General features: G+C 39.1%; 1 protein-coding gene across 1 annotated transcript in view; it reads left to right on the top strand.

The window, feature by feature from the left end:
• Positions 1–25,800, top strand: part of cpne5a (copine Va) — a 130,271-nt gene that overhangs the window by 62,760 nt on the left and 41,711 nt on the right. Inside the window, exons 8-12 of the mRNA XM_072681790.1 lie at positions 8,717–8,780; positions 16,077–16,180; positions 18,857–18,961; positions 24,200–24,241; positions 25,340–25,415. Of these exons, the coding sequence (XP_072537891.1) occupies positions 8,717–8,780; positions 16,077–16,180; positions 18,857–18,961; positions 24,200–24,241; positions 25,340–25,415 (391 nt within the window). The remainder of the gene's footprint in view (positions 1–8,716; positions 8,781–16,076; positions 16,181–18,856; positions 18,962–24,199; positions 24,242–25,339; positions 25,416–25,800) is intronic.

Raw genomic sequence — 25,800 nt, 5'->3', positions numbered from 1 at the left:
ATTGGGCTTATGAATTCAAAATAATTAGTATTAAGTAAGTTAAAAATTAAATAACTATTATTCAAGTGGTATTATGGTAGCAAACTGTAGCAATTAAAACCTAAATGTATGTATAAATTCTATAATTCTTTTTTCAAACATGATAAACTACTAATTGATTCTGTTTGTTATAATAAAGTATTAACCAATTTCACTTTACTCTGCTAATTTAACAAGAATGGTTCTGTTTTTGATGCTTAAATGGTACTTCATATTAATGAAGTACCATTTAAGCATCCATTTAAACATTTGGGTAGTTCTATATAATGTACCACTATCATTAGTTAATAGGTGCACTAAATAAAATGTGTAGATTTATAGTTATTTGACCTGGATTTTGGCTTTTTATTCAGTGTGTCTTTATCTATCTATTTCTCTGTAATTTTTGTTGTTCACTCTTATAAAATTTCAGTGTGATACTCAACAATACCCAACCATGGTGATGAAGTCTGATATAACTGACATATTGACATCCTGAATAATGCTGATTGTTTTAGCACTGCCTGTATCATATCCTGAGCTACCTGTCCAAATAGCTGCCTTCTTCCAGCTGCCACCTGCCTTCCTGACTGTTTAAATACCAGCTTCATTTTTCATCTTAATGAGTAAACGTGCACGCCTCCCCAGATGCTTGCTTTCCTGCAGCTTCATGTGACAATGCTGGTTACAATTAAATTACATTAAGGGTATTTTTTCTTCCCTCGGTCACCAGGGAGGAGATTATGCACTTGTTTTGGGACATCTCAATAACCAGAACACCGCAGGCGCCAGGAGAGTGTCGCGTGACCCGCCGTTTAATTGCACTGCCGTTTCCTTGGCTGCGAGTTAACATTTTACTTCCTAATTCGGGATGAGCCTGAGCGGAAATTCAAATTGCCGTCGCAGGCTCTGGCCAGAGCTCTGTCACACTCTGATGAATGGTTCCTGATGTAGCATGTAGACTTTGCCTCACAAACAGCACGCAACTTATTAGGCTCGGAAGTGCCTTCATAAATCATATCCTCGTCTCAAATCAGGCCTGCCCGTGCAAAATTAGATGCTGAAACACGGCCGGCGCAAGAAAAAGGAAAAAAAAGGGCTCTGTAAATAGTGCCAGTGAATAACAGGCATGATACTGAATCATGCTCTCTAGCCTGGGCTCTCCCTGCTTTCATGTGTGATCAGTATGGAAAAATATCCCCCTCCCCTTCCTCAAGCGTCCATTACAACTCTGGCTTCGTTAGCGCGCTTTGTTCGAGCCTTGTTTGATCAGCGGTGCCTTTGTGCAGCCGAACAGGAAAAGGTGTCTGTAGTATTGACTTCAGGTAATCTGGCTTTAGGAGGAGAGCAAAGTGGCGCAGATAGAGAATACAAAGCCAGTGCACTTTATGGTCTCTGCTAACTTTGTCTGTAAATGATATGTTGTGTTCAGCTATGTGTCTCCCCCTCACCTACACCTGTCCTCCATCCTCAATCAATATTGCTGTTTACCTTGACATTGTATAGAACACTCCTCCGGCACCAAGCTTGTGGCTACAGGTTTGCCAATTTTATTGCATAGCATAAAGAGGATTCTCATGCTGTACTGTTCAGCCTCCTGCTGCAGGCTTTAGAGGGCACAGGATGTTCTAGCTTCGGGTACATACCTGAATCTGACTCATCATTGCAATGCTACTTAATGCGCTGTGCCATAGTGTTCCATTGCTGCTCTGCTGCTGCTGTTTTTAATCCTAGTTTTGTTGCACATGTGAGTCACTGTTTTTAGGCCTGCTCACTTGAAGGCTATTTGGCCCATTGCTGTTCAGCTTTCCTGTTTGCTACAATATATAGACTTTAGAGGTGCAATGATTCACAAGATACAAAAATTGGTCACATTCAAAAAGCTGGTAGTTTGGTTTAATAGAAAAAACATAATTGGGGCCTGAAGATCTCCATTAATGTGTTCATTAAAGAAGATAAAAGTGCAGTACTGCTATAACAATGAGCTAGATATAAGCTAACCGATACTTATGAAGAGTGTGCATCTGCTCCCTGTAAAAAGAAAGAGCCTAATTTCCTCAATTCTGCTGAATCATTCTGAATGTTTTATTCCTGTGCATATTGGGCAATATGATATTTTATCTTTATCATAATGAATTAACAAAATACATCATTCTCCTGCTGCAATCACCAATGCTCATACATTTTTTCCAAACATGAGTAGCTCCTCCCTTTCTGTTTCTCATTGCATTATGGGACAGTATTATCCATTAAAATCATACACAGAAACAGACTGGTTGAAATATGCATGGCGGACACATTGACACCATACTAGGTACTCAAAACTAGTTAGTTAACAGTACTAATTAATTACTACAATTCAATTTAAGACATTTAGCAGATGCTCTTATCCAGAGCAACTTAAAAAAGAGCTTCACTGTTTACTCAGAAAACATCTTTAGCTTGTTTGCATATTCTTGGAAAAGTCTGCATTTGAAATCAGCAATCAACTCTTTTATTCAAACACCCAGGTTTCAGATCATTCTACAACTTCGTTGCTAGAACAGTGTTCGGTGGATCGTTAAGGATGGTGGGTCAAGCCGAGCTTGAGGACTCTTGGTACAGATCGGCTTTTGACCATTGCCTTTAAGTATGGAGGGGCTGGTCCATTCTTGGCTTTGTAGGCCAACGTTAGGGTTTTGTATCTCATATGGGCAGCTATAGGAAGACAAGAGAACGCAGCAGAGGAGTTACATGACAGTGTAAATCCACTCCTAATCATACTCCACTCCATACACCATACCACAAACCATTCAGTAGCAGACACTGTAAACCTGTTATATGTTGCAGTATGTTCTGTATTATGGTCATTAGTAGTATAATTAGGCATGAGCAACATACTGCAGTTTGATTCTCACAAATGCAATCTCACATAGCCGATGGCAGTTCTAGCTTGTGTGGAGCCCTGGGCAAAACCCCACCTTCAGCCCTCCCAACACACACAAGCTACACAGATTATCATGATGAAAGTGAGTGAAATTATAGCCAGTGTTATGTAAGATAGTGGGATAGAAAACTGAATATAGGTCGTATGTCTATTGCAAGCAGTAAGTGTTCGCCCATTCATTACAGGCATGATATTATTATACTCATAAAGAGATACATAGCCGCTGCATTGCCCTTATCGTATGTTCATTTCTCCTGTTCTTCTTTCCTCTATTATCTGAACTCTGAGCTTCAATTCAAGACTAAACCAGTACACTTTGGCGGCACTGACTGGTTATATATTATTCTTAACAGTTTCACACAAACCAGGAAAAAAGGCAACAATATATTTCCCATCTCGTACTTCTCAGACCTTCTTTACAAGTAGACTCCCTAGCTCATAAACTAGAACCAGGGCACCCAGTCCAATAAGGATACTAAATCCACACAATGACATGATGATATCATTGACAGGCCATGCAAGTATCACCTTTCTGAATTGTTTGTACCCTTGATGAGATGAAACCCAGCTGCCCATGTTTCTCATGCTCTATGCACTATAGACCACTGCATCAGTTTGTCTGGAAGTGCCTCCAACATGGACGAAAGGCTAGTTTATCTTGGCCGAAGCTCATCACAGCTCACTTGTGCAAAGTAGAGAAAAAACAGAGCGTTTTTCTTTTTTTATCACATCTCTGAATGGACAGAGGAGGAATTTAGCAGGAGGAAAAATATGGCCTTTTTAACTCCGACCACTCAGACCATGTAAAAATTAAACATTACAGACCATGGAGAAAAAATTAATTACACATTGCACACCGCTACTTGTGACACAGCATTGTTTTTCTACATTAAACAACTCACCAAGACCTGTTTTTTTACCCAAACCTTGCTGATAACAATGTAACAGAGTATTGAATGATTTAACCCTTGATCTTTTTTAATCACAAATGAGTAAATCTGTCCCACCTTTCAGCCCTGCGTTCACACTGCTTCAACTCTGGTTTTATTAGTTGCCAAGTGTTTCAGCTAGAGCTCTACATGTGCTTGGTGGAATTATTGGTGTATTTAAGAAAGAGCAATAGCCTCAGATATTGCTTACAACATGCTTAATGCTCCTGTTTATGCTTCCAAATTAAGAAACGCAGAAGTTTGATAATGCTCTATTGTTTGAAGCTAAAGCAAAAGGCTTCAGAGAACACTACAGTACGGATGAAATGTTAAAAATGCATATATGCAAATGCAAATATCTACATTTAGAGTGTTATTACTTTTTTAATGACATATATTTTCATGTGTAGTCCTTTGCCACCCTGCTAACTCAACTCAAGTCCAGCTCAGTAGCACCACATTTAAAACTGAAAATTCAACATTGCATATTTTCTGTGCCCAACTTGTCCAACCTGGCAATAGTTGCTACCCAAAAAAACCCACCTTACTAGTCAGAGCATGAATAGCTTCACTGGCTGCTAGTGACTTAGCATAAATTAACAGCAAACATTACACAGCACTTCTATGTGTAAACGAAAGCCAGTAGGACATTCAGTTTGATCAGATGCTAATCAATTGGCAACAGGACATTGAGAGGCATGAGTGTGATTGATTCTGCTCGCCTCCTCTGCGGAGTGTTGGCAGCAGAGAGCAGTGAAAGCCACATCCATAATAAACATCCATCCACACTGGTGGGGGTTGTAATAGGAAATTGGCTGGTGCATTTCAAATGGTTTCATCATCTGAGACTTTGGTGTCCCATCGGAATGAATGAGTGCATTTAGGGAAGCTGGTGAATGGATGCAGTATCAAAGAAGCTTTTTCAGCAGAGACATGCTCACTGCCTCCTCCTTCTTCGAGCATTCTGTTCTAAAGCCCGCGCTCCGCGATTAAATCCATTGAAGTCCCGGAATTTTCAGGCGATTGTGAATGATCTGGTTCCAGTTCTGCAGTGTGAGTCGATTTCCTCAGCCTGGCTGAGGAGTGCTGAGTTCAGGCAAATAGTGGGATCAGGTGATTGGATTTTATGTGCTTGTTGACGTGTATTCTGTGACACTGAACATTCAGAGCTTCATTAAATGCGAATGGAACTATATGCACTTATGGCAAGCAGGGGGTTCAGTGCTCCAGATAACCCCCTGCTTTAACTCTCCCTTATGGCAAGCCCATTGAAGCTTATCTTTGAGAGCAATACTGTTTTAGGGGCCTTTGGTTGGACCTTGAGAAAACGAGTTAACCTTTTCTCACGCTTGTGTTACAACCCCTTTAACTTGTCTTTTGGTTTATAATCCAACAAATTACATCAAGGATCCATTTAGTCTGGAGTTGAGCCATTGTGTTAATAATTCAAGGGCAATTAATTTTGGCTGAAACGTTACCCAAGAGACAATGGAGACCTCGAATGAAATGAAACTCCAATGTCATTTTAGAAAATACGGCAATGTAATGACTGTTGCGTGAACTGCTTCAATCTGACTTCAAGCCTTCACTGGTGCCTTAATGGAAAACGATCATGAGTGGTGGGAACACTTGGAGCTCTAGGAGGGGAGATACAGACAATTAAAGATAACTCAGGTCACCTTGGAGACTCAGGGAGGAGTTTGAAGGTTAATGGAGAAACCGAGTGAATTCTAGTGCTCTTTTGAATTATTTACCATGGGTAATTTACTTACTCTACTGGACTTCCTAAAGGACGAACGTGACTTGCTCGTTCACCATTCTCGGGTCTCGGGGCTCTACTTAAATGCTTCCCTTTAGTGCAACTGACTAATGCCTTTATAGCTTAGGTCAGGAGTTTATTGCTGTTTTGAACTGCGTATGTACACCTAATTAACTGGATTTCATGTCTGTAAGCTAGCTGCTGATACATCAGCTCATTATCCTCTCCTTGCTTGGCCAGAGGCAGGTGTTCAGTCAATAGAATGTGTGTATAATGTGTGTAGTCATTTCTGCATCTTCAGCCCCACAGTTAACATCCCTGACCTGTGACAATTTTTGCTAGCCAGACTAAAATGAGAGACACCACTAAGGGAAAAATCGCCCAGATCTGTTACCTTAATTGTGCCCAGCAGGGATACTTTTTTTTTTTTTTTTAATAAAACTTGACCTTCTTATAATACACCTCCAGCAGTGTTCAGTTAGAACCTGATAACCAGATATTATCCTTCCCTTCCCCTTACTGATGTCTCCAGAGTCTCCTTTTGTCTCCAGAGACAAAAGAAGAATGATATTACAGACAAAAACATCCAGTTAATAAGAATAAAGCTGAATCCCATAATAAATCCTCAGAATAAAGCTGAATCCCATTTACAGCAAATCGTAGGTAGAACATTTTTTCTCTGTACAAGTTAATTACCATTTGTCACCATCATGCAAGATCCTTGTATCTCCAAATTGGTAAGAAAAAAATACGGTTGATGCTTTGAAATAGAAGTGGCTGTAGGCTTTATTCCAAGTCTTTATACTTTATACTTTCAAATCCTCTATAAATTAAAACGCACCAGCAGCAACACTGAACTGTCATGCAAGTGCAAATGGGTTGCTTTTTACAAAGAATTATGTAAATACATAAGCTACATGCCAGTAGTAGTTGGTGTTGTGTTTGAAATGCAAGTCAAGCTTTGTTATCAGGAGAACAGTCTAACTAATCATCACTGTGATTTAATTATCAAGTGTTGACTTGGATTTACAGCATAGTCTTCACTAGGCTTTAGGGATATAAGTGAATATGAACAAATTTTACATTCTAATGTATTCTAAATGGATGCAAATACACATATGAGAAGTGGGCACACTGTACTTGTGTTTCAAACACCAAACATGCCCTCAAGATTCCAAATAGTTTACTCATACTTCCTTTTCGCCTGTTCCTTGTACACAGACCAGATCTCTGCATGCATCTCCAGTAAATAAACTAAATGTATTTAAAATACAGCCTTATACAAAGGTTTGGACCCCACGCTGTAAAAACGTTACAGTGAAAACTTTTGTGCTCTGCTGTTGTAAAAACACACTGTTAAGTAAATACATTACACAGGCTTTAACCATAATTTTGTGCTTATTCTAATAAAATGAGGTTAAACTACATTTCCTCAATTTTAGCATACAGTTTCTTTTTCTTGTGCATGCTTTAACTCTGCTGAAAATACCTCCACATAAACACCCTACAACACAACATGTTACTACTGCAAGGAGCACTATTCCAAAAAGAACCTCACTGCCTATGTATCCTGAGGATATTACTCAAAACCCATGTCTTATAAATGGTGATTGTGGGTAAAATGTGTGTGTCAACTCAGTGTTCTGTGTTGTACAAATATAACAACATCCATTACAGTAACTTACACCTTACAGTAACTAGCAAAGAATAACTACACTTGAGTAACAGTAGGCAGATCCTTCTTCCCAGAGTCCATTGCTGCTGCAGACCTCTTAAACACACCCTTCCAATGCTACACAGCATGTGAAGGGTGGGGCTAATCCCTTAACACTTCTGAAGTTCATCAGGTTAATCAATGATGGTGTTCTGTGTAAATTTAACACTGGAAATTTAACACCATCTCTCTGCTGACTGTTAGTAGAGCAAAACTGAGAGAACTCTGACTAGTGTTGATTATCCAATTATCATGAGGATGAATAAAAATGAAAAACTACTGCCACACCAGTTCCATACCACAATACATAAATATCACAGTGGAAAGCTGTGTTGCAGAATAACAGGATTTTCTAGTGTAAATAAGTGAACTACTTCTTTACACACAGCAATGTTTTCAGTGTAGCCTCCTCTAAAGTTGTGTAGTGTTAATTTCAGAGTTGCTCTAAAGATTCTCAACACTGTTGTAGCTGTTGCAGGTGTTGATTCTAGATTAAATTAGTTTATGCTCCTCCCACAATCCTCACTCTTGTTGGCTTCTGGCTTCTCACTAACCATCATTTGTTTTCATTCCACAATACCCATAACTTCCCAAAGGGTCTTCATAAGTGTTCTGTGTTTTAGTGGAGTTGCTTGGTTGCAGTGTTCATGCCTGAAAAAAAAAAAAAAAAAAAAAAGCAATCAAGAGTCTACTAATGTGCTTTTGCAGGGGTATTTGCTGGTCAATAAAAGCGTATAGTGATATCTGACAAAGGCTGCCTTGGATAACAAGGCATAATAATTATCATAAGTGGAAGCGACTCTTTTTGAGCTATAGTAAGAATTACATAAACACTGTAAAAGTGTAATCATCAATACAGTCAGAGGTGTCTATTAACTCTCCAAGAGATGCAAGTGAACACTGTCTAACACTGTCTATCTAACACTGACAAGAGTGTTTAACTAACTCTATATAGTAAGAATTATATAAACACTTTAAAAGTGTTAAAAAGAAACACACCCTATTTCATTTATATGTTGTAATATTTTCCACATTTATACATTTTCTAAAACAAATGGCAATATACAAACATACAAGCAGTAAGTATGCTTGACTTATCTTATTATTACTTAGAAAATCAACAACATATAATTTGACCAGGTGTGCTCCGTCATACAGGTAGAGATACTGGTACTTGCATTGCATTACACCTCTACTAAGCAAGCTAATGTATGGGTAAAGACCTACATCTGAACATAACCTGAACATTGACTAATGTAGTTGTGAAATGTCTAGAATTTCATATGCCTTGATACTACATCTTTAATGAAAATGTGTCTTTACAATATACAGTTTATGACTCATGTGCTTTACATTTGGCTTGGTTTCAGGGGCATCCCAGGGAAGAAATGTGGCGCCATCATTTTAACAGCAGAGGAGCTGGGAAACTGCAGGGTAAGCAGCACTTCTTTTAACTTATGTGTGCAATAGACCGCAGCACTAACAGAAACAACCTGTTGCTGTGACAAGAGACACATTTGGCTGTTTTAAGTTTTTGGCTGTTTTAAATTTTCATTGATTCTGGTGAATACACAAGTCATAGCCTTGAAACCCCAAGATACGCTTAAATGTCTGGGAGCTGGCAGCTTTGACGAAAGTTAATCAGGGGTGAGTTCTTTAAGCCCCTGTAGGGTAGCTGCTGATACATCAGCTTCCCTCTCTGGTCAGTTCAAGGGCAACTGTTCCTCTGAAGTCAATTTCAAAGGCCTGGATATGCTGAGAATCCTCAGATGGCCTTGGAGACCCTCAGAACTTTGGACAACTTTCCAATGCACATCGTGTTTCAAGTCTCACATTGACACTTTGTATTGCCAAGCAGCTAAAGTTGCTGCAGAGGATACCTCTGCAAGCCTAATGTCTTTTAGCTATGTGAAGATGCATCATCTGAATTGGTCTTTCATTTGAAAGCCATGGTGAACAACAGTGGGTAGAGAGATGATATTATAAAGGAATAAATTACTTGCAATGAAAAGGTGCAATCAAAAAGATAACCATGAGCATTAGAAGGAATCTGTGTTTTGTGCATTTCGATTTAAGGGAGGGTTCAAGAAGGTTAAGGCTCCAAATGCATGTTTGGATAGATGTATGGTATCTCAAGATATACACTGATTAAACCCCATTTGTTAATAGCACTTACGATAATAGGTAGCTTATTTGTAAAATCAGTAACACAGATTTCTTTGAAAATACAGAATACTCTCTGTAGCGGTTGAAAGCTGCCAATGTTCCTCCACTCTTTCTCCAGTAGTTTAAGGAAGGATATGGTGTACTGAATTTGGAGAACATGTCCATAACTGTCCAGTGGATGAGAAAATCTTCACAATTGTCATGCTCCAGGGATCTTCTTGGCATGCAATGCCAGTCTTTATGACATTTTGAGAGGTTGTCAGTAACATTGTACTCTACAGACACTGATCCCTCTGTTTAAGAAGCCCAAACTGTCTGATATGGTTGAACTGATAAGATGGTGATAGATATATAGAGCTGTATAAATTGGTACTACTGTATATTTGTCATATGTGACATCACTTTGCAACTCCAAGCTTTAGTAGCCTCCTTTTAATGATTCAGACTTTCATAAGAAAATGGGGGGGTGTATTGTGTACAAAAAATGCCCCAAATACAGTCTTATTGGCTACAAAGAAAAAATATTAGTATATTATTTATCTCAGTGTTGCTGAGCTCTACTAAAGCACAAGTAGACTGATAAATCTCTGTGCTGATCGGTTATTTATCTGAGTGTTACTGAGCTCTACTAAAGCATGAGTAGACTGATAAATCACTGTGCTGATCAGTTATTTATCTCAGTGTTACTAAACTCTGCTAAAGCCTAAGTAGACTGATAAATCACTGTGCTGATCAGTTATTTATCTCAGTGTTACTGAGCTCTACTAAAGCACAAGTAGACTGATAAATCACTGTGCTGATCAGTTATTTATCTTAGTGTTACTGAGCTCTACTAAAGCCTGAGAAGACTGATAAATCACTGTGCTGATCAGTCATTTATCTCAGTGTTACTGAACTCTACTAAAGCCTGAGTAGACTGATAAATCACTGTGCTGATCAGTCATTTATCTCAGTGTTACTGAGCTTTAATAAAGCCTGAGTAGACTGATGAATCACTGTGCTGATCAGTTATTTATCTCAGTGTTACTGAGCTCTGCTAAAGCCTGGGTAGACTGATAAATCACTGTGCTGATCAGTTATTTATCTCAGGGTTACTGAGCTCTACTAAAGCATGAGTAGACTGATGAATCACTGTGCTGATCAGTTATTTATCTCAGTGTTACTGAACTCTACTAAAGCATGAGTAGACTGATAAATCACTGTGCTGATCAGTTATTTATCTCAGTGTTACTGAACTCTACTAAAGCATGAGTAGACTGATAAACCACTGTGCTGATCAGTTATTTATCTCAGTGTTACTGAACTCTACTAAAGCATAAGTAGGCTGATAAATCACTGTGCTGATCAGTTATTTATGTTATTATTTTGAAGGATGGCCAAACTGAGTGAATGCTTGCCAATTTATATGTGTTTTATGGCATGATGTTGCATGTAAAATTGTGAAACTACCTGTTTTAAAGTCTGAGTTTGAGAGTTTGTTATTGGAATAGCAAGTGCCTAAGCAAGAAGGCAGTTAAATGGTGACATGATATAAATACTGAGATGATTGTGAGGTTAGTGTGTAAACCGTCAGCCATGATGCACAGCTGCCTGACACACATTGAGATTACAGCCTTTATTTTCACAGTTCAAACAAAAGTAAGCTGAAATGAGACTGTTATTTTATTGCCACCTACAGCCAATGGAACTGGTTCTCTTGTGTTTACTGGAACAGGAAACCCAGATGTACTATAAAAGTCTACCACTATAATTGTTATTTTTTCGATCAAAGAAAGGGAAGATAGGTACACCCATCTCACTACTTTTCTCTTGTTCTTTTTTCCTCATAGAATGTTCCAGAAAGAGCTTTTTTCTCCCAGTTGTCTCATTAAATTCTCTGCCGCACCAATATTATGGTATTCAATAAAACGGAAGCAGCAGCTGGGAGTGTATTATAGCACACCAGGGATTTACACAGACACAGAGTCAGAGCACTCCCCAGCAGCTATAGTTCCTGCTAGGACAAAAAGAGTGTAGGACAAAAAGCTATTTCCTTTAATATATCTCAGTGTTTATCTGCAGGACAGCTCTACAGCATATTTTCTTCTATGTCTTTATGATATTCAGAGAAAATGTGCTTAAAAATATAAAAATATCCTTCTTTTTCTACCAGACCGAATTTTTAATATTTGACTGAAATACTAACTTTTGTTAATAACATAAAACTAGTAACAAACTGAAGGCTCTGTCTTAACCCATTCTCTTCTCCATAGTATCTTACCCAATCCCCTCATCTGCTAATGTTTAAAGTCAGATGTATAAACAGGTAGCTTGTCATTTCCTCCATTTCCCTCCTGAGATTGAACCACAGAAACTAATGATGTTCTCTACTGTGCTGATTGTAATTCTATAGCCGGGAGGGTCCATAGCTGGCAGTATTGTATAGATGTAAGTCATTGTGGTAGAATGCAGCATAGTTCATCATCCTGCATAATGGGCAAAATGGCATTTGAATGATTCCTGAGGTTGTGTGTGAGGTGCATTGAATGTTCCAGCTCAGGAGCTAAGCAGCCAGAAATAAAGGATTTAGATCTGAAATGATTCAGATTTGTTTAAAAAATTGTAGTTGAACACAGATGATAAATCAAGATACGGGTTTTAGGATTTCTACATTTAAAAATAGCTCTTATTTTGTCTGAAAAATGAGCACTATGGCACACACTGTTGGGCCAGACGGGTATCGGTTAGTGTTGTCTCACTACTTACATTTTTAAAACTTCAATACAATAACATTAGATTTACATCTAATGTAAAAAGCATAAAGCATATTCAGATAAACTAAAGATAACAAAGTATACACAATTTGCAGGAGAGTCTATACATTTAAAATATCCTTTAAGGCCTGAGAGCTTAGAATGAATTAATGTGAAGTTAAGGTGATGAAATGTTGCCATATAAAAAATTATATTACCCCACATCCTTATGTAGAACTAATCTTGAACATGGTTTTAGTTCCTGTTCTGAAGCACAGCTTGCCATTTTCCATGCTAGCATAACAAATCACATTGCTAGTGAGACCCCTTCCCTTGAATTACAGAAGCCTATGTAGGTCAAAAGAAAGTGAAAACAAAAAAAGCTATAAGATATGAAAACTATCAATACTGCGGGAAACAAATATTGCACAGTTTTAAAAATGTTCAATCTTAATATGTTACAACACTCAAACTGTGTGATGTCATGTTGTTAGCTGTATGTTTCTTTCTGTGGTTCAGAGATAGTTTAAATAGTTTGATGATGCTTTTAGATGCTCATCTTAGAATAGCCTTATCGGTTTGTACAGAAATCCTTGTAGTGACTGAATAATACACCTGTGTAATAAGCCTTTCTGCATTAAGGGGTTAACCCCTTAAACAGCCTACGGCCTGTCAGCTGGCCAAAAGTGTTATTACACACTTGTATTACCAAAGAATGACCCCACCAGTTTAAACAAAAGTCCCTGCAGCTACTGAATAATATGCCTTAGTGTGTAATAAGCCTTGCTGCATAAAGGAGTTAAATGAAGTGCTTCAGGTAAGATTAGCTCATTTAAAACTTTGTGTGCAGAAATATTGTATCTCAATATTTCAATATCTTTGTTGGCAGAGAAAGGTGGTATCATGCCTATGCTACTTATACTTGACTCTATTTGAATCTAGTACTCCAAAATTAATGCATCAATCTGGAGGTGCCAATTTAATCATTATCCAATTCAAATAGCTGGTATTGATCTAGTCCTGAGTATAATCACAGTGTTGCACTTCTTGTGCTTTTTCCTGTAATTGTGTTTGCGCATCACAATCCAATTGTTTTCTTTTCCAATAAACCAAACGTTGGTATCAGCTCAATATGAAGCTGCCAGCAGGACCTGTGAGCAAATTTTATTGGTTCATATTACAGATCCAGATACTGATGAGACCGACAGGCATATCTGCAGGCATTGATGTTATTGACTGTGCAGAATATTTTGCCAGATTAATTAAGTCCAGAGATATCTTGCACACACTCACACACACAATTTGCACTGTTGATCAATTCATCCACGGTTCAGAGGGTTGGCCATCAACACAGGGAGGCAGCTATCCCCCATCACTGTGACTGTGATGGGCAACTGGCCTATCAGGAGAAAACAGACAGCTAGATTAGATGAATTGTGTTCAGATGACATGGCAGAGGTAGAGACATACAGACAGACAGACACACACACACACACACACACACACACACACACACTGGAGTTACAACAAGATTCTGCTGATATTGCAGCTGATATACATTCAAATTATAAGGAACGCTCCAGTTTTTTTCAGAATAGTCTGTTAGCTGTAGCTGTTGTGTGCAGTTAATTACCATAGACAGTCATTTTGATGTACATTTATTAAGTATTTGAAGTTGTTTCTTTGATAAATCAGTATGTGACTCTGGCTGGAGCAAAAAATACACAGATGTCATTTCATGTGGCTTTTTACAATCCTGCAAATATGCTTCTATGGCAAAAGCTTGCAAAGGCAGCATATTATAGCATAGTGTTGCTGTTTCTTGTGTCCTCTCTGCTTGATGAGTGGTTAGCAAACATCCAGTTAGTTTTTAGTCTTACATTTACATTTAAGGCATTTAGGAGACACTCTTATCCAGAACGACTTACAAAAGTGCTTCACTGTTTACTTGAGAATAACCCCAGCTAGTTTGAATTGACTAAAAAGTTTAGACACTACTAAACACAAGTCAATTATGCACGGAAGAGGTAGGCTTTCAGTCTACGTTTGAAGACAGCGAGCGACTGTTCGGACACCCAGGGGAAGTTCGTTTCACCACTTTGGTGCCAGAACAGAAAAAAGCCTGGACGCTTGTCTTCCGTGGATCTTTAAGTCTTGCCCCCACTGCCATCCTCAGGGTAGGCACTCTTGAGCCATACCAGTTAGAAAATAAGCTGGTACTTTCCCTTCTGTTGTTTGTTTAGCTACAGTTTGATGGTCAGTTAAGGTAGTCCAGTTAGTTTTGGAGGAAGCAAAAGATCCAACATGGGCTAGCATTAGTTTCTAGCTTAGAGTGCATTCCTGCTTACTCCCCCCGATATTCGCTTCATCGTGTATCGAGTTTGAACTTCCTTTTTGTAGACGTTGGCATGGGACAAGCTGTGGTCAAAAGGTCTGGTTTGCACAGCAACACGTATTCGCATAACTAGCAGTTTCACCATTTCACCAGCAATGTCCAGGTCTTCAGTTAGTAGAGTCAAGACTTGAAACAGTGAAACAGTTTGGGGGTTTTGGTATTGACTGATTTTGCAGCTTTGTTTTGGTTGTGCCAAAGGTGTTTGAGGTTCACGGTATGTCAGTTCCATGTCCCGAACTCTTCAACCATGCCAAAGAAAATACAGTTTGACATTCAAGGGCGCCTTTAAAATGTACTCATGATAGAAGCCTGAAGCAATGCTGGTTGACTTCCATTCTAAATGTATTTTACGCCAATGTCTTTTTTTTCTGCAGAAAAATGACTATGGAAATGAACTGTACGCTACACATATATCACTTTAGGTTAGATTGTAAAAAATGCTGGAGTATTCTCTTATCGTCGCTTTGATGATGAAAATTTTTTCTAGGCTGGTTTTACTGCAACTACTGCCACATATAGATACACTCACACAAACAATGCACATGATTAGTCTCATGCAGCAAGCCTCTGGTCATCTGAAAGACATCACATGGCAGCTCCACTCTGTTAAGACACCAGCGCCTGCCAGAACACTAGTTATCTTGGCTGCTGGAGTGTGCCGGATTAGAATGCTCTCTTTAACACCCATAAAACTGTCATTTAGCTCAGACCTTTGGCAGTCTGTTCTCGCCCTCCCTTTCTCCACCTTCTTCTGCCCTTTCTCATTCACTGAGAGTGAGTCCTCCTCCTTTCTTCTCATCTGGCCTACAATCACCCCCTTTGCTTCAATGGCAGCTTCACTATATATGGTGAAGATGTTGCACGTCAGTTGGCTCATAGCGTGAAAATACCCTGTAAATTGTAGTAATCACTTTAACGCTGGCTCGGCTAACGTTTCATTACTGCTGTTAAAAGCAGCCCCCAGCCCTCAGCACACACATACACACGCACACACATACAATCATATCCCCTGCCTTGACATTAAGGCCTGACTGCTTTGTTTTTCCTTGCCCGTCTCCCAATGAAATTATGTTCTGCTTCTAAACATCTGTTAGCTTCGGAATTTTTTTTTTAATCCTCATTATCTCCTTTCCGTATGCAGCAGATGAAAAGCCTGAGCATTACTTTAACTGAGGCTTGGGAGGGGGAAAAGTGACACAAGCCCCTGTGCTCAGGCTTCATTAAGATGCACAGCATGTCTGCTTTTTATTTGATACTGTTGTTCCTGTCTTCCGAGGCTGGTGCTCTATTGCTAAACAAGCTTTAGCGTTTTGACTGTAGTCCTACTGGATTTCTAACCTCTTCCTCTCTCTCTCTCTTTCTTTCTTTCTCTCTCTCTCTCTCTCTCTCTCTCTCTCTCTTTCTCTCTCTCTCTCTCTCTCTCTCAAACTCCTCCAGGACTGTGTCACAATGCAATTCTGTGCCAATAAGCTGGACAAGAAAGACTTCTTTGGTCGTTCGGACCCTTTCATGGTGTTCTACAGGAGTAATGAGGACGGAACGTGAGTTACCCTCTTCACGAGCACCCTCAGTTCTCACACATCACACTGCGTGCAACACTAAGTGTGAGAGAGGTGTGCAGTTTTAAGTGAGGGAGCAACATCAAAAGCAGGAGAATTGCCCAGGGTTTACTTCGTAAAAACCTCCTGAGACCTCCTGTTTGCTGCTTCTCTAAGTCTGCAACATAGCACGGTATGAAGAGCATAATAAACTCACTAAGTGCAGTTATGTCATAACTTCATTCTGGGAAGAAGACCACGTCCTGATCTCCTCCTGGTCTTCCAGTTCCATATTTACTCCCCCTTCTCATTCGAACAAACCTCGCACCCACCTCCAACCAGTCTCGTCCCTTTTTTCCATCAATCACCACTCCAGTGTTGGGGCCTGGCTTCACATACAGATTGGCTTCAAGCACAGACCACAGGAAAGCCAACTCCAAGTAAAAAATGATTCTTCGACCCTCCTGTTCTCAGAGCGTGAGACACACTAGCAAAATGACTAAACTGTTAAAAGTAGATAATTTGAAGCAATTTGAAACTGTGGCGGAACCTCTACAGGTGCTTTGAGGATTTGAGGAACCTTTAAGAAAAGGTTTTTATAAGAAAATAGTTCCTTGAAGGTTCCTCAAAGCACCTTAAGAGGTTCCTTCACAATTTCAAACTAAAGAACCTTCAGTAGTTCCTCAGGGAATTTATACTTTTAACAGTGTAGGTCACCACATATGGCAAGAGGAAAAATATGCTTACTAAGGCTGTCTAATTTGAAAAATCTGTATATGAATATCCATGCTGTGTCCACATGTGCATTTATTCAAAGCACTGTTGACAGGTTGGGAAGGATATTTAGCAAAAGTCTTATTTGTAATGTATGTCTTTTTCAGGGTTTTATTATTTTTTTTAATATCTACATTTAGAGTACATTATTATTACTTTTACATTATATATTTAGGTATAATTTGAAACACCATATGAACAAAAGTATTGGGCCACCTACTAATTCATCATTTCTTCCGAAATCAAGGGTATAAAAGAGTTTTTCCTGCTCTTTTTGGAGTAACTGTCTCTACCGTCCAGGGATTTTGGAACATTGCAGTGAGGATTTGAAAAATCTTAGTGCAGTCAGGATGTTGGATGATCACCACCCAACCTCATTCCCAACTCCCCAGCTCATCTCAAAAGTATTAGATGGAGCACCAACCATCATTCCAGAGAACACAGTTCCACCCCTCCACAGCTCAATGCTGGGTGGCTTTGTACCCCCCTAGCCCACGCTATGCCAAAAGGGTTCTTCTAGCTTCTCCACAGGAACTAGACAAGCTGTGTGTGTGCATTTGCACATCAGCAATGGGTGCAACTTAAAGTCACTGAATGCATTTAATAGATGGGTGTGTCCACAAACAATTGGACATATAGTGTATTATTTAGATTTGTAAGACAGGATAGGGTAGATAGAGAGGACAGATTTGATGTAGGTGCTTTTATTGAGTAAGGAAGCTAACGTTAGCATGATAGCAAATTTGCTGCTGTCATTTCTAATCTGACTGTGTACTGATCAGCTACAACAACAACAACTTCAACACCCTAGCTCACATTGTGTAGTGACTCTAAACAGAACCAAAATCTTCATTTATTTAGAAGTTATTCATGTCAGCATCAAGGAAATAAGCAGAACAAATATATTTAACCAGAAATTACACAGAATAATAAAAATAAATAGATCTAAAATATAAATATAATATGTTTTTGTGTCCATCGTTTTCCGTGCAACTGCCCTTCTTTCCACTTGCAGAGATATTGTTTCCCTTTTTTCTGACATTCACTTTTAGACGTTAAGATTTTCTGCTTCCCTCCAATAAACTCCAAAAACATTAAGTGATACTGAGGTCTGGACTCTGGGTTGGTCAGTTCATGGTTCTGAGAACAGCAGCAGCTTTAGTGGTTTGATTTGATCTAATGTTTTTTATCTTCGTCCGTTTGGTTTTCTTAGTAAGAACTACTTTCACAGCTCCACATTCTTTCAGACCCACAGTGTTGAGTCATCTTCTCTCAGTGAAGGGATGGACAGAAACACCTGTGGAATTTTTCAGATCTGAAGCGAGAGTGGAGCTTGATTTCTTGTCCTCTCTGTAAAAGATTAAAGCTTTAAATCCTGTTAATCTGATGGGATGGCTTTGGTGGTCTACTCTGTCTTGCATGGTTGACAGGAGTCCCATTTTCTCTTTGTCCTTTAAAATCATTTTTTGAACTCCAGTTTTAGAAAGTTTTTTTTTTTTATATTGACTCTGCACCTTTCTTATGCAGTCTCAATGGTATGAGTATGGTATGAATCTGGAGAGTTACCCTCCTGCAGGTTGCAACTCCAACCCAAATCCACCCTACATCTTATTCAGCTAATCAAGGACTTCTGAATGCATTGATTGGTTGAATCAGGTGGATTTGGAGGGTTAGGGTTGGATCTAAAGACTTCAGGAGGATAGCTCTCCTGGAGCAGGGTTGGAGACCACTGTTGTATCTAATCCTCTCAGAAATCCTCTCCTCTTCAGTTTCTGAAAAACGAAGATCTTATCGATGGAATAAATGAAGAGTGGTCTTGGACATTTGTGCAGTGCTAGAAATGAATGGACATGCACCAAAAAATCAAACAGACCTGAGTCTTAAATTGTTATTTTCTGCATTTAGATTTACTATTTGCCACAAGACGGAGGTAGTGAAGAACACATTGAACCCTGTGTGGAAACCTTTCAGCATCCCTGTTAGAGCCCTCTGCAATGGCGACTATGACAGGTAAGCATGCACACGTGATGGCATTCAGCATCTGTGAATATTTGCCCCCCTGTAATGGCTGGGCATGTACAATTTTTGTAGTGTAATCATCCTAAAATGTCTAGCAGGCCCAGGCGGTAATGATTTGTGAGTGTTATTGTATCCATGAGTGAAAAGGAGAGTTATTATGGAGGCTAACCGCTGAGAGGAGCTGGAGCCTCTTTTCATTGATTGTCACAGATAGCAATCACGCTGCTGATAAGCCTCTGATTGACTGCATGAACTGCACTGGTGATTATATCAGAGAGACTGAGAGACTGAGGAGGCTGAATAGCACCGATTCTGAGAGGAAAATCTCCAAGAGCAAATCAGCCAGAGGGTGTGCATGTGTGAATGTGTGTGTGGGTGTGTGTGTGTATGCATACACTGGTCTGTGTGTTGGTGGCCCAGGTGAGCCTAGCAGACTTTCAGGCAGCTGTGTGTAGTCTGAGCGCTGTCATATTCAGTCAGAGTTCCAGCAACCGAAACACCTGCCACCTAATCCCTACCTGGCTGGCCTCTTGGCCTCCTTTGTGTGTAGGAGTTTGTGTGTGTGTGTGTGTATGCATTCATGTGGGGACACACTCCCACCTCCTGCTCTCCTGGTAATGTTCATACTGACACACTTAATCTAGGATGGGTATTAGGGTGCACTTTCTATATTTCTTTGGAGCGTGGCTACATTAGAGAGCTGTGCAATTTGGCTTGAAACCACATAATGGCTCAGAGTTTGAAAGGGGATATAATTGACCCTGCTGGTAACTGGATTGATTTACAATCTGAGGTTGAAAGACTGTGCATGTCTTCAAATGCATGGCACAGAAAGGGGAATTCCAATGATTTCCATTATTTTTTATTTTACCTGCATAATTTAATTGAGGGAAATGAAATAATTCAGAGTGGTTCTGTGTAAAATAGGTTTATTTTAGGGAAAGACTTTTTTTATATACAATAGTGGCGATGGAAACCAGTGGTTGAGATTCTTCCTCTGAAATTGAACCATTCTACATCCAAAATTAACAGTAAACATGCACATCTTTTGAGTAAATCAGTGATATACAGATTATTTTTATTTGTTAAATTGTTTAATTTTTAATGCAAAACAATAAATGTGAGGTAGTGCCTTTCTTAGATTCATACATGCTGAAAAAATACAGATAACAGTAAGCCTTTGAAAATGCTTCATATAATAACACTGGTAAATATGCAAGCTCAGTTTTGTACTGCCAATGAGAGAGCAGTGCACATTACCAGGGAATCTGCAGGTATCATTAAATTCAACTCAGTGCTTTTAAAGCCATTGTAGTGCCTAAATCTGAGCAATTTGAATAATTTTAATTGGTCAATGCTGCTATATGGGGATTCCTCTGATGTTGTGTTAGTATTTAGCAAATGGTGGTGTACTTTAACTTCACATACAAGGTTTATTATTGAGGCCAGCACTGGCAGACCTAGAAGGCGTAACACTTACTGAGGCCTAAAGTGTTTCTATTTCCATGCTAAAGATTATGTAGGATGATAAATGCATAAGTGTGTTATATGTGTGGGTTTTATAAAATGAAATATTCGTTTTTTACCTTAGGTAAAAAAAGGTACGCCCCCCGAACCCTCGCTGCCCCCAATGGCTTATTAGAATGGGTGAATGGGTGGTGTGCTGCATTTTGTAAGCTTGTTAATGATATTTTCTCTGTTGTTACTCTTCCATCACTCCTAACCTTTGGTGTTTCTCCAGCCCAAAGGGCCTTAGCTTAGGTGGGAGGCGGATCCGTAAGAGCTTTCAAAAGATGACTGCATTAGCTTTGATTGACACATCAGGAAGGTGTCATTCTATCCCTTGTGTCAAAGCTGATGTGTCTGTCTCTGTCTCCCAGCAAGACTCTCTGACACAGTGGTTGACCCTGTCAATCAGTCTAATTCCTGATGTGTGTGGTACACACTCTAGGATTTTATGGCTGCAGGGTTTCCTCCTGAGCTGCGGCGTGCTTCCTTAAGCTATTGATTTCCGTGCACTGTCCTGTTCCTAGAGAACTCTGAAGTCCAGTCCAGTTGAATCTTTTTATCTAAGGCTTGAGGCTTGTAATTGACTGGCTACATCACAGGACAGTTAGTTGGTGAAGACCTTGAAATAATTTGACCTCAAAATCTCACATTAGATTTCCAGGCTGCTGGCTATGACCAAATGCGTACATTGTCTCTCATTCAGTCTGCTGTGTTGTGTTGCAAGCTGTGGTGGAACTGTCAGATGGAAAGTTTCCCTGTTTAATCAATCCCAGGGACTTACTTTGGCCTCATGTGTTTTTCTCAAATTCTGGGAAACCGTCTGATGTCCCTCCCTGCTAATCTTTGCTTTGCTGAACGGCTTCAGAAAGAGTAAACAAGCCTCCCACAATTTCCCCAATTCCGACCAGCAACTTCTCACAACTTTGGAATTGCTCTGACGCTGTCAAATCCTGTGGAGGCTGCATAGTGCCACTTTTGAGTAAATCAATTTCTAACCGTCAACAAGCCTTTGACAGACAGACTGAATGTAACCTAGCAGCCACATCACTGTGGCTGTTTAGTTGAGGTTTATAAACATGACTAAATAAGCAGGACAGATTGAAGCTCATTGGCCACTCGTGAGCACCCAATACTGGCTGGCCACTTAAGCAATTTGGCTATAAAGGTTGCCTCACTGTGACAGATTGATTGTTTTGTAGTTATGCTGTAATACTAATTTACTGCGAAATGCAATTAAATTGTGTTTGAATCATCAGATCAAAATTAATATTGTCAAAGTTATTAACAAATCAATATTTTTAATAAACCACTCAAACCAGTTCATATGTCAAATCTAAATATTACTTAATAGAATAATACATTACCAAACAAACCATATAGTATTGTTATATATCATTATATAACATAATACAATATTTTAGATTTATATTATATTTATATATCTATATTATATATACTCAAACTATGCACTACCACTACTACTGCAACTTCACACACTGGACAAAGCCGGCTGTTTATTTTATTTTATTTTTTTATTTTTTATTTTTGGGGGGGGGGGGGGGTATTTTGTTGGGGTTACCAGTCTTATGATGCTAGGTCAGTGGATAGCAGTTCCATGGTTCAAATTTCGTAATTCAACTTGTACATGTAGCAAGAGATTTGAGGTTTGGAATTTCTGTTGTTTACTACAGAGTGTGATATTGGCACATTTTGAAAATCCTGTAACTCTGTCACAGAGAAATCCAACATATACCCAGAGTTCCTTATATTGAAAAACTGAATTGGATATTCAGTTTATAGAGTTTAAAAGAAAAGTTCAGTGAAGTGATTTGAACTACCAGTACTCAGGGGGGCTTCCACCTTCCACCTGCTTCTCAATTCCCCAGGTGTGTTTTTGGTTAATGATATGTAAATGGGCTGGTTCTCTGGGCGAGAGGGGATACACAGCAAGACTGAGAAAAGAATTGTGTGTCAAGCACTGTAGCCGAGGTAGAGGAGCTATACAGAAATATACATTTCATAACATTACATAAAATTACTCCATTGCTCATTTAATATTATGAAATTATTTCCCCACTTTAAATGTTTATTAGTAGTAATAGACTAGTAGTAACTATGAAGTTAGCTACTAATCATAGCTTTGTAGTTTTGCTAAAAGCCTAAATATAAATGTCAAGCATTCATTTGTGGAATTGCTTGCCTTCTTGATGTGTTTGATATGTAGGTAGGGTTATATGGGTATAGCAAGAACCACTTCATTAAGTAAAGAAAATCGACAGCCTATCATTATTTTAAGACATGGCCAATCAGCCTGGAAAATTTCAAGAACTTTGAATATATCCACAAGTGCAGTCACGAAAACCCTCAAACGCTATGATGAAACTGTCTCTCATGAGGGTCGCTCCAGGAAAGGAAGACCAAGAGTTACCTCTGCTGCAGAAGATAAATCATAAGAGTTACCAGCCTCAGGAAAAAGGAACAAGAAGAAGAAACTTGCTTATGCCAAGAAACACCATTGACACCATTAGACCAGTGGAAATCTGTGAAATCTTTGATGGTTTCAAGGACTTGGTTCTGCCTATCATGTCGCAGAAAAGGTGAGCGAATGGTTTCTACATGTGTGGTTCCCACTGTGATACAGCAGCAGCTTTGGAGATTAATTCAAAATTCAAGGCACAGTTAACTAACATGGCTACCACAGCATACGGCAGCGACATACCACCCCATCTGGTTTGTGCTTAGTGAGACCATCAACAGGACGTGACCCCAAACACACCTCCATGCTATGTAAGGGCTATTTGAGCAAGAAGGAAAGTGATTGCTTTCCAGAGTGCAGTGTCAGATGACCTGGCCTCCACAATCACCCGACCTAAGCCCAGTTGAGATGGTTTTTGGATGAGTTGGACCGCAGAGTGAAGGAAAAGCAGCCAGCAACTCCTTCAGAAAATAATACAATTAAAGACACAACTGCATCTCAATGGCTGTAACCAGCATATTCTTTTTAATGTAATGATGCATATATGATATAATATGATAATATGATGAGGGTAGTTGTGTTCATATTGTTGCCTCTCCTGTTACAATCATTGTGTAATTGTAGTTGATAAACGTGTGTATTTAGAGAAGCTGTACTGCTGTAATGCATCGGTAAGAGCAACTATATCACCAGCAGTTATATTGTTTTTACGTGGACTGTTAATATGTGGAAAGGTCTAAAGGGTAACTAAAGCCCTAAAGGAACAGTTTCAGAAACAAAGGATGCATTTCTTAACTTTGTTTGAAGGATCATACAAAACTGGTCAGCTTTCAGTGACATAACGGTCTGGAAATGCAGTCTACTACAGCTGCAGCCTCAGCTTTGAGACACTGCTTCTAAAAGCTGCTTTTAATCACAGCACTCTCTTTCTAAAAGTCACAGTAGGTTGAATCTCTTTTCAAGGTTAGAGAACGTGCAAATGATTCACACACAATTGTTTCTTGTTTAATCTCATCACCTTTCTTGAAACCAGTGTTATGTATCTTACTGGTTGAATAAGGTGGTAATACAATATGTGATTTCAAAGCTCTCACTTCCTTCTGACATAGGCTGCTTTTACTGTCCATAATGTATCTCTCAGGCCAACAGTTAAAACACACACATATATATATATACTCTTAAAAGATGTGTTAATGGCCCACAATTGCTTCTAACAACCTTCAAACCTGTTGTGTGTCTTATAGGTCAATTAAGGTGGAAATATATGACTGGGACAGGGATGGCAGGTAGGTCTCTATTACACACACAGACTAGATTACACACTTGTCCAGATTCACCATTTATCACACTGAGCAACCACTAGGCCTGGAAAGATAAGCAATGTTGAAAAAGAATAAACCAGAGCAACATTATTTTTATATTATTGATCAATAACAGACAACAATTGATTGCTATCAGAGACATGGCAAAGGCCTAGTCATGGCAACTAGATGTCATCACTGTCGTGCAACAAATCATGTATCTTCAAAATGACAACTTTACAGGAAAAAAGAGTCTTCTTAACTTCAGGCAATGGAAGGTCATTCCAAGTCATTTTGGAGGATTTCTATTGGTCCATTCATCATGTCATTTTGACACAACATGAAAAACTGTTTTGCCAGATTCATATTATATGAAGAAGACAAAAATGACAGAGATCATGTTTTTGTGTGAGATTTTATATGAAGTTCTGACCTAAATCCGATTGAGATGCTGTGGCATGACCTTAGAAAGGCAGTTCATGCTTGAAAACCCTCCAATGTGGCCGAATTACAACAATTCTGCAAAGATGAGTGGGCCAAAATTCCTCCATAGTGCTGTAAAAGACTCATTGCCAGTTATCGCAATTATATGCTTGATTGAAGTTGTTGCTGCTAAGGGTGACCCAACCAGTTACTAGGTTTAGGAGGCAATCACGTTTTCACAAAGGGCAATTCTTTTAAAAGCTGCATTTTGGGTTTGCTTGTGTTATCTTGATGCAATATATATACATGCTGGTAGACCAGCTAAACCAACAAACTTACACTGAAATTGAATTAAAATTATACATTTAAATTTACAAGAGTAAAGCATGTAATTTAAACATACTTTGGTATTTACTCAGCAATCAAAGCTAGCTTGAGGTAAAACCAATGAATATTTTCAGCTGGTGTAATGTAGTGAGTAATAACAACATTCTTGGCCAGCCAAGCACACCACATTACTCCAATAAGAGTGCACCTGTGTAACATGATTCAAATGCAAGTTGTTCTGGATATGTCAAAATGCTAAATGCCAAAAATGAAGTGAGCAGATAGATCTTTCTTCATGACATGCTGGCATGCTCATTTTCTCTTGGGTTTCAGCCACGACTTCATTGGAGAATTCACCACTAGCTACAAGGAGCTAACACGGGTCCAGAGTCAATTCAATGTATATGAGGTGAGTGACTTTACTGTGTGTGTTTTTTTAAGATGGCAGTGAAACACTGGTCAGTTAGCATTGCTGTCATAAAACATCTGTAAAACGTTCAGAATGAAATACAGGAGACTTGAAGTGTTGAAGGATTTGCTTAATACTGTTTCTTCACCACTCAGTGATCCTGTTAAGATATTATATGAGCTAAATCTACTGGATAGACTGGCATATATTATCCCAGAGGTATTGAGATAATTTAGAAATGCAGATCTTGGCGGAGCTTGGCTGAATGATCTGACAGCATTATTGAGTAATGTTCTGCCAGAGATGGTGGGTAATTAAACCAGGTTTCATTCAGCCTGCTGTGCTGAGGCACCAGTTACTGTGTGATATTACCTGCTCTTGCACT

The sequence above is a fragment of the Salminus brasiliensis genome, chromosome 6 (genome assembly GCF_030463535.1).
Source record: "Salminus brasiliensis chromosome 6, fSalBra1.hap2, whole genome shotgun sequence".
Taxonomy (NCBI): domain Eukaryota; kingdom Metazoa; phylum Chordata; class Actinopteri; order Characiformes; family Bryconidae; genus Salminus; species Salminus brasiliensis.
Note: the sequence above shows the minus strand (reverse complement) of the source record. Positions and strands in the feature narration are given on the sequence as shown.